At 46.7% G+C, this 8,802-nt stretch overlaps 1 protein-coding gene and 1 pseudogene across 1 annotated transcript; both read left to right on the top strand.

The window, feature by feature from the left end:
• The window catches only part of LOC105743474, a 3,671-nt pseudogene extending 1,606 nt beyond the window's left edge, over positions 1 to 2,065 (top strand).
• A 2,762-nt stretch (positions 2,066 to 4,827) lies between these two features.
• On the top strand, positions 4,828 to 5,161 carry LOC101563460 (non-histone chromosomal protein HMG-17). Its single transcript, XM_004640811.2, has one exon. It carries the CDS (start codon positions 4,828 to 4,830, stop codon positions 5,098 to 5,100), a length of 273 nt encoding a protein of 90 aa, XP_004640868.1. The 3' UTR covers positions 5,101 to 5,161.
• The last annotated feature ends 3,641 nt before the right edge of the window (positions 5,162 to 8,802 follow it).

The following is an 8,802-nucleotide window of genomic DNA, read 5'->3' as shown; positions in this document are numbered from 1 at the left end:
GCAGGCCCAGGTGCTGCTTGCTTTGGTTCTTCTCCTTTGCCTTCTCTTTATTTTCCACATGGGCCAGACTTGGTTTTTCTCAGTGCTTCTCTTCTGACCCGCATGCTGAGTTCTGTGTTGCTGTGGCTTCCAGGAAAGAGCAGAAGTTGCTGGCAAGTTGGCCAGCTGTGGTTGGTATGCTGAATTGGATGCACCTTGTATTGAAAATGAGGGAAAATTCCTGTTGATCCTTGCCTCCTTCCACCCTTATGGTCCTGCTCCTAGGGTGTCCTGTCACCATCAGCCCTCCCCAGGGGCTGGGCAGGCAAAGCAGGTGTGAAGCCCAGGAAGAGTGACAGGTGCGCTGGTGGTGCTCCTCACCTGTTACCCAAGGGCTCTGTGTGCTCAGGTGGTTTGCTGCACTGTCCAGAGACCATGTCCAGATAGTTCCTCTCTGGAGGCATCAGGCGCTCCCTACGCAGACTGTTGTGGCTGCCCAGTGGTTCGTATCGTTCCCACAGCTTGGGTGCTGTGGGGACTGGGCAGTGGTGGTGCTGGGCTGGACTGACAGTGATGTGGACCTAGCCTTCCCCTGCATCCCTGTTGTCTGTTGGGCGTCTCTCCCTTGCGTCTGTTCCCACAAAAGCAGCCTACTGAGATTGCTTCCCATGGTCCCTTGAGCCCATGGTGGAAATGGCCTCAAAACTGGCACTTTATTCCCCGTGGTGAAAGTTTTCCTATGCCAAGCTGTCCAGACCCTCACTGACTGCCAAGGACCGTAGACGTTCCGGCTAGCCACCTCATGTCCGGGACCCACTTGCTGTCACGTGCAGTGGTTGGTGCTCATCTGGGATGAAGGTGTTGGGCAGCAGCTTCTGAGCTCAGAGGCCTTGTGCGAGCGGATGGAGCACCCCCCAGTGCCTGAGTCACCGCCTGTCCCAGTGGGAACTGCTTGAGCCCTGGAGAAGGAAGACCCAGCAGGATGGCTGGAAGGCCAAGGGCAGAGCGTGGCTCACCGGCCTGGGGGTCCCAGCTCGCTGTCATCCTCTGATTTGTGTCTGTTGCAAGCTATCAGCAACTTACAGAACTCCCGTTTCTCCCCTCTGCCTATCATCTTCTGTGCTTCTGAGATAAGAACCATTTGTGTAACACCAACACCTAACTTAAGAAAGACATGCATTATGTGGTTGTAACAAACCTGATGCTTTGAGACGACCCACACACATCCTCAACGCAGAAAGATCAAGAGCAAAACAAATCCATCCACACCGCTGGGGACCCAGCTGGCTTCCAGATTTTGAGGGTGGAATTCCAAACAACACATTCAACTGTATGACAGAAAGTAAATCTATGGATATGGTATTTTGTGAATGATCTTTTAAATAAAAGAAAAACCTTACATAATAAAAAAAAGAAAGAAATAGAGAAGGAAAGGTGATTAATGAAAGGGATCACTGGAAAAAACATGAAGGGAAGAAGGTGTTTAAAGAATTCAAGATTCTTGAAGTTCATGGAGACAAAGGCATGAAACATGGACAGAGCATTGCATTTACTGGGAAGGCAGACCAGGCCCCAGGAGTGGAACCAGATGTTCTTTTGCTGCAGGAGAAAGAGCATGAGGTGTTCTAGAGAGATGGAAATGATTTGCATGTGACATATAAGATAGCACTTGTAGAAGCTCTATGTGGGCTTCAGTTTATTTTCAAGCAACTTGAATCACATCAGATTGTGGGAAAGTACCCCTGCCCCCCAGCAAAGTAATTAAACTTGTGTTTGTGTAGTCCAAGGTGAAGGAATGCCACAGTATTGTAATAGCTTTGAAAAAGGTGATCTGTACATAAAGTTTGATGTGCAGTTTCCAGAAAACAACTAGATCAACCCTGATAAGCTTTCTGAACTAGAAGATCTTCTTCCATCTAGACCAGAATTTCCTAGTGTAATTGGAGAAACTGAGGAGGTAGAGCTCCAGGACTTTGATAGCACTCGAGGCTCGGGAGGTGGTCAGCAGCGGGAAGCCTGTAATGATAGCTCTGATGAGGAAAGCAGCAGCCATCACGGGCCTGGCATGCAGGGTGCACCTCAGTGAACCCTACAGACAAATTGCACGCGTGGATTTTTTTTTTCCACATTTGCCCCATTTGTTCTCAGTGATCCAGCCAGAGTGTGCTCAGTCCAGCTGAATCGATGGACATCCTTTGGTCTCTGTACCTTTTAAAATTGGTGTAGTATCTTACCGAGTGTAACACACAGGCCCCATTTGAGCCCTTGAGTCTAAGGTGAACGTAGCATTCTGCAGGAGAGGATCAGCTCAAATGAACCAGAGTGTTAATTCCCAGAGAACATTACTACTGTGGTGGGGGGACAGAAATAGTCAGTGAACAAGGCCAACATGCAAGTACCAGGCTGAGGAAGAAAACTAGAACCAAAAAGCCAAGTGAGAGCTGAGAAACCCAGTGAGGCACGGGTGAAACAGCAAAGATACAAGAACAGCAGGCATCACTGAGAAAAGGAGGGCTGCCCTGGGCCTGCAGGGGCACGCCTGGGTGAATCCAACAGAAACAAGACAGGGAGGCTATCATGGCTTGGCAGAGACAGAATGGCCAGCTGAGGCCAGGTGCCACCCCCAGGTATGCGGGTGTGAAGACAAGCCCAGGTGAGGAGTGTTGGCCACCAGAGTTGGATCTAAAGTAGTAGGAGTCCAGTGGAGATAGACACATTGTTGGCTTCTCAATATTGAAAAACACCTGGGCCTCTTTGGGAAGAGGTAACCTCAAATGCAAAAGTATTGTTAATACCCCAGAAATTAAGTTTGCTTTGCAGTTCTATCAGAGAGACTATTCATTGGTGTCAGAACCCAGTTTCCCCATGACTTGTGCCTCCAGGTATTAAACCAAAATAGACGAGACTTTGTGTTTAGGCGAGGCTTCCACAGCTAATCTTCTGTCATTCTAAAAGTAATTTACTCTCAAGTGGATGTAGCTACATATATTTTTGGATAGGAATTTAAATTGTCAAATTCTCTTCCCATGTTAGTTGCTCAAAAGCTGTTCATTTCTAATTCAAGGATAAGGTCTCTACTTTGATGACCATATGACACAAATTTCCCCAATATCCTGCCCATTGTCCACATAAATATACTGGCCTAGGAGTACAGAAAATTTTTAAATGATTCTATCAAGGTCTTGAGCTGTAAATTCTCTTTAAACCCTCTCCCTTAAAAAAAAAAAAAAAAAAAAAAAAAGCCCCAGGACCTCCCCCCAAAAAACTTCCCAGGAATTATGCTTGTTTCTCAGTCAGCTTAAAGGCATCTTCTTTATAAGAAATCAAAGGCTGTCACTGGCAGGACCCTCAAGGTCACCAGAAGTCACACAGCTGAGCAAGAATCCTAGGGCAGCTCACCTCCTCCTGAGAGAAATCCATGTAGATTTATTGAGAGGGGAAATGCTGCTCTGCCTCTTTTCCCCTATAGAACAAATATGAAAAATTTGGGGTTCACCATCAGGACAGGCTTTGATCACCATTAAACAAACCAGCAATGAAAGCTCGCTGGCACCATGCATCTGCAACACCCTCCTCCTCAGCAATGTTCTCTCATTCCCTTCAAAGCATTTTACAAAATGCAGGCTTCCCCAAATCCTCTATTTCCCAGACACTCGCTGTGTTTGAACGCTATCCAATCAGACTTTTGCCCACGGCATTGGTTTATGCCCCCAGCTCACTGTACCAGTGGCCGCCATGTCCAACAACGTCTGGGCCCTTCTGATGCATGCTACCATTACCTGCCTTCTTCCTGAAGCTTCCTGTCCTGCCTCCAGCTGCTCTTCTTATCTTCTGGATCCCACCAACTATGGCTATAGGCTGGGCATCCCTATTCCAAACTTCTGAAACCCAAAATGCTCCAGAATCCAAAATATTTTCCTTGCTACAACATGGCACAAATGGGAAACTCTCTGCCTGACCTCCAGTCATAGTTAAGATCACAGGTACACTAAAAATGCTGCACAAAACTGCCACAAGGTGTGTCTGAAACATAAATGAACTTGATATTTAGACTTGAGTCCCATCCCCAAGGTGTCTATGTCTATAACCACGTCCATAGTCATACCCATACCTCTACCCCTACCCTACCCATTACCCATATCCTTATCCATATCTATATCCACATTCCAAAATCTGAATCCAAAACACTCCTAGTCCTGAGTGTTTCACACAAGAATGCTCAGCCTGCGATACCATCTCCAAGATCATCTCCTTGCCCCCTTCACTTCTTACACTATCAGTCTGTGAGTAACTTAATTCTTTCTTTTGTCCACAGCCAATCCCTTTGTCTGGCATCTCTAACCAATACCATTTTCTGTCTCCGTTCTGCACAGCATCCTCTTTCTTAACTGCCTGGATCAACGTTGTGACTTCACACTTAAGGCATTCAGCTTGGTCCCCAGGCACACCAGGAGCTTCTTCTAGAATGAGGTGAAGACAGGATCCTGCCCTAATAACCAAGGAGGGAGGAGGGCTAGGGGTGACCAGACTGACCAATAGGCCTCTTTCTCTCTCTCTCTCTCTCTCTCTCTCTCTCTCTCTCTCTCTCTCTCTCTCTCTCTCTGATACTCTAACATTGCACAGAAAACACAGGTTGGTCCAGACCAGGGCTTGTTGCCCAGAAAGCCCTAAAATGGTACATCAGGTATGGCTCATCTAGGTCAAGAAGTAGGGACAGTCATTTCAATAAATTAGAAAACATCAGAAACAAAATACAGGAAGAAGAAGCGAGGACGACCCCCGGGCCGCCCAAAGCTGCGCGCCGCTGCATCTCGTGTCTAGCGCCTGTGACCTGCTGCTGTCGCCACCATGCCCAAGAGAAAGGCCGAAGGGGATGCTAAAGGTGATAAAGCCAAGGTGAAGGATGAACCACAGAGAAGATCTGCAAGGTTGTCTGCTAAACCAGCTCCTCCAAAGCCAGAGCCCAAGCCTAAAAAGGCGCCAGCAAAGAAGGGAGAGAAGGTACCCAAAGGGAAAAAGGGAAAAGCTGATGCCAGCAAGGATGGAAATAACCCTGCAGAAAATGGAGATGCCAAAACAGACCAGGCACAAAAAGCTGAAGGTTCTGGAGATGCCAAGTGAAGTGTGTGCATTTTTGATAACTGTGTACTTCTGGTGACTGTACAGTTTGAAATACTATTTTTTATCAAGTTTTATAAAAATGCAGAATTTTGTTTTACTTTTTTTTTAAGCTATGTTGTTAGCACACAGAACACTACATTGTTGTTTTGGGGGGAAGGAGCATATGTCAGTAGTACAATGTCTCCAAAGCTGGATTGATGGGAAGGTGCCTTTCCCTGCTGGTTTTGAGAGACTTCCTCTTGGCTCCCAGGAGGAGGGATTCCCTGATGTTACACATGTGGCCACCTTGGCATAAATGCCTTGTGGTACGGGACAGCTCCCAGTTCATTTTATGTCCTCCTTTCCTCTGCCATCAGCATAGGCTTAACTCCCTTAAGCCCAGAGACCTATTGGGATCTAATTCCCAAAAGTGATGTTACCAGTGTGTCAGGCAATCTGGACTTGCCAGTAATGTTGAGGTGGTGTCCCACAAGAACAATTGATTTCTTTTTTCTAGATTGTGGATCTTCGGATTGATAATTCTGCCATTTTCATTTCCTGAAAGTCAGGGTCGGCTTGTGAAAAGTTGTTAAACAACATGCTAAATGTGAAATGTCAACCCTCACTCTAAACTTTCCGTACTTCAGAGCCTCAAATGCAGACTTCACTGGATTTTATAGTGGCTTTCTGATTTTTGGTAGTCCATCCAAGAAGGGAGTTTGAAAGTTGTCGTATACTGTTAAAGATTGTGTGCCCATGTCCTGCCTGAAATACCATGATTGTTTATGAAAAGTATCTTTAATAAAGCTGGATACAGTTTGGCTTGGAAAAAAAAAAAAAAGAAACAAAATACAGCTTGGAGAAAGGGACCAGCAGAAAGCCCTCCAGAGGATGCAGCAGGGTCATGGGCTTTATGTTCCTGGAGGGAGCCTCTCAGAGTCTGCAAGCTATGTCTACTCAATGACTGGGCCCAGGGCTCTGGGAACAGCAGCAGGACCTGGATTCTGAGAACAACCAATCTTGGAGGGGTCTGGTTGCAGCCACCAGGCAGCACTGGGGCTGAGGGCTGGCAGGATGCTCCCTCCTAGATGGAACTTATTTTCAAAGTGAACCCACACCGCAGCCTCAGAGTCCCCCGTCTCTGGTGAGGGCAGAGTCATCTTTCTCCTCCAGCATCCTCCTGCCCACTGTTAGTTGGCACAAGTCCATGTGCTTGTCAATCAGCATTTACTCCACCTTCCTCTAAGGAGGACCTGAAGTTGCTCACAAATGTGCATGCATCTTAAGAAGATTTAAAGACTCTAGCTGGGCCAGGGAGATGGCTCAGTGGAATAAGCGCTTCCCAAGGGCCTGAGTTCAACCCCCAGTTCCGCAGGGAAAAAAAAAAAAAAAAAAAAACTCTAGCTGGGAATGGGGAGAAAATAACACAAGAAAAATAAGAGAAGCCAAGTGTGTGATTCAGAATATGTGCTCTGATATGTGCTCTGACCCCAGCCCAGGCTTGAGGGTGAACTGCAGAGTGGCTGTGCTCCGTACCACCAACCTTACCATCCCAGGGATAAAACAGGTCGTTCTCAGGACAGGCACCTTATTCCCAGCACCAAAACCTCAGTGAGCAAGTGTGCATAGGACCAAAGTCCTCTGAGGGTCCCACATGTACACTGAAGCCTCTGCAGGCTGCTCGTCCTCAGCCAACTAGAGCACCGTGACTAAGGAGAGATGGCGTGCTCTGGTTGACAGCTAAAATCATCCTGGGCTGGCTGGGGTGGTGTAGGTCCTTTCATTCGCCATCTGACTTCACCTTTTGGGGACTAACAGGTTTCTTGGGGTGTGTCCCTAAGCTTAGCAAGCTTCAGCTGCTACCAACCCTAAAGACAAAAGTGCCTAAGATAACTCTGACAGAGCTTTCCCCGCTTGTTCTAGCCACCTGCCTGGTGCTTCCACCGACACACCTGTAAATTATTGATTTATGGCTTTCTTTCATCCTAGTTCCACCCTCACACCTACGGACTCTAGCTTATTCCAGTGGGAGAATGAAAGCATGAAAAAAGACACCCACTCACACCAGAAGGTTTAAAGGTACTACACCTTCCACAATTGCTAGCGGTTTTCTTTGAAATAATATTGAATTGTAATTTAACACATTGGAATGAAGGGATACACTAATTAGAAACTCATTATCTATACTGTTAACCATTTCAATATGTTTGCAAACTAGATATTACTATAAACCAATTCCTTTGTAGTGTAACTACTTAAATAGAAATTGCTTTACAAAACTCTGCCTGAAGGGCCTGGGAATTCTGGGCTTATCAGTCAGATTAGTTTGCTTATAATGGGAACTTATGGAAAGTGATTTCAAGAAAAACAAGTGAAGCCTGCCAGATGCTCAGTGGACTAAAGCACCAGCTTAAGCAGGTGCAGGGACCAGGGTTCGATCACTGGTGTGCCATGCTGGTGCTGGCTCTTCCCCCCAGGGTGCACTGAGACATCGATTGAGACTGGGCATGGTGGCATACATCTGTAATTCCAGCTTTTGGGAGGCTGAAAACAGGAGAATCACTGAGTCCCATGTATGTAGTGAGACCTTGTAGATCCTATATTAAATACATTTGTTAAAAAAGAAAAGAGGAAGGAGGGAGGGAAGGAGGGAGTGAGAAAGGGAGGGAAGGATGGAGGGAAGGCAGGCAGGCAGGCACAGGCAGGCAAGTGTGTTTCTCATTCTTGGAGAGTTTGATTTAGGCCATGGAGGGTGGGAATGGCTGTTGCAGACCGAGGTCATCCCACCTGTCTGCCCCCATCACCAGCTGGCGCGCACCCCCAGCTCGCTGGCTGCATCTCAGAGCTCAATGTTGCCTCTTGGCACAATGTGGCCACTGCAATTCAGACTTTGCACCCATGTTTCAGGCAGAAAGACACAGAAGAAAAAAATGAAAGAGAGACATCAGAATCAGGAAAGCAAGCACCACCCCACATGCACACACCCTGAAAACTTCATGCTGCTGGGTAGGACTGGATCACAAGGCTCTTCTTAATTACAAAGTGATTTTGGATGGTTATACTGGTTCTGGGCATAACCAGGGTTTTGTAGTTAAAAAAAAAAAAAAAAAAAAAAAAAAGGCATAGAGAGCTCAGTGGTCTGAGCACCTGTTCAGGTAAGCGCAGGGATTAGGGTTTGATCCTCGGCACCACATGCCACGTCAGCACTGTGCCAAACCAAGCCAGCCCCCAAAACTGGGCGTGGTGGTACATGCCTGTAATCCCAGTGCTGGGGAGATTGAGACAGGAGGCTCACTAGAGTCTGAGCTGTGTATTGAGACCCTATATCGAAAAAAAAAGTTATATTAAAAAAAAGAGATTGGCAGAATGGGAATGGAGGACAGAGCTGACATTGTCTGCCAGGCTAGGATTAGATATTTAACCTTTCTTGCCTCAGTTCCTTGAGTTACAAAATGAGTATTAAATTATGCATAAAAATCCCAAAAGTTTTTAAGATCTCCACATGGTAGGTGATGGCATCTACTTTCCTCATTCTTTGTTTCTTTTTCTTTCCTTTTTTTTTTTTTTGTCTTTGTGAGACAGGGTCTCACAATGCAGTTCAGGCTGACCATGAGCTCACTTGATAGCCCAGGCTGATCTCGAACTCTCAACAATTCTCCTGCCTCAGCTTTCTAAGTGCTGGGATTATAGGCAAGCACCACCACGCCCAGCTCCCCATTCCTA

This window comes from Octodon degus, unplaced genomic scaffold (genome assembly GCF_000260255.1).
Source record: "Octodon degus isolate 3935 unplaced genomic scaffold, OctDeg1.0 scaffold00127, whole genome shotgun sequence".
NCBI classification, from domain to species: Eukaryota; Metazoa; Chordata; class Mammalia; order Rodentia; family Octodontidae; genus Octodon; species Octodon degus.
This window is presented reverse-complemented; position numbering and strand designations above follow the sequence as displayed.

Excerpts from the sequence above, each read along its gene's own strand:
- LOC101563460 (XM_004640811.2), top strand. The coding sequence starts at position 4,828 with ATGCCCAAGAGAAAGGCCGAAGGGGATGCTAAAGGTGATAAAGCCAAG.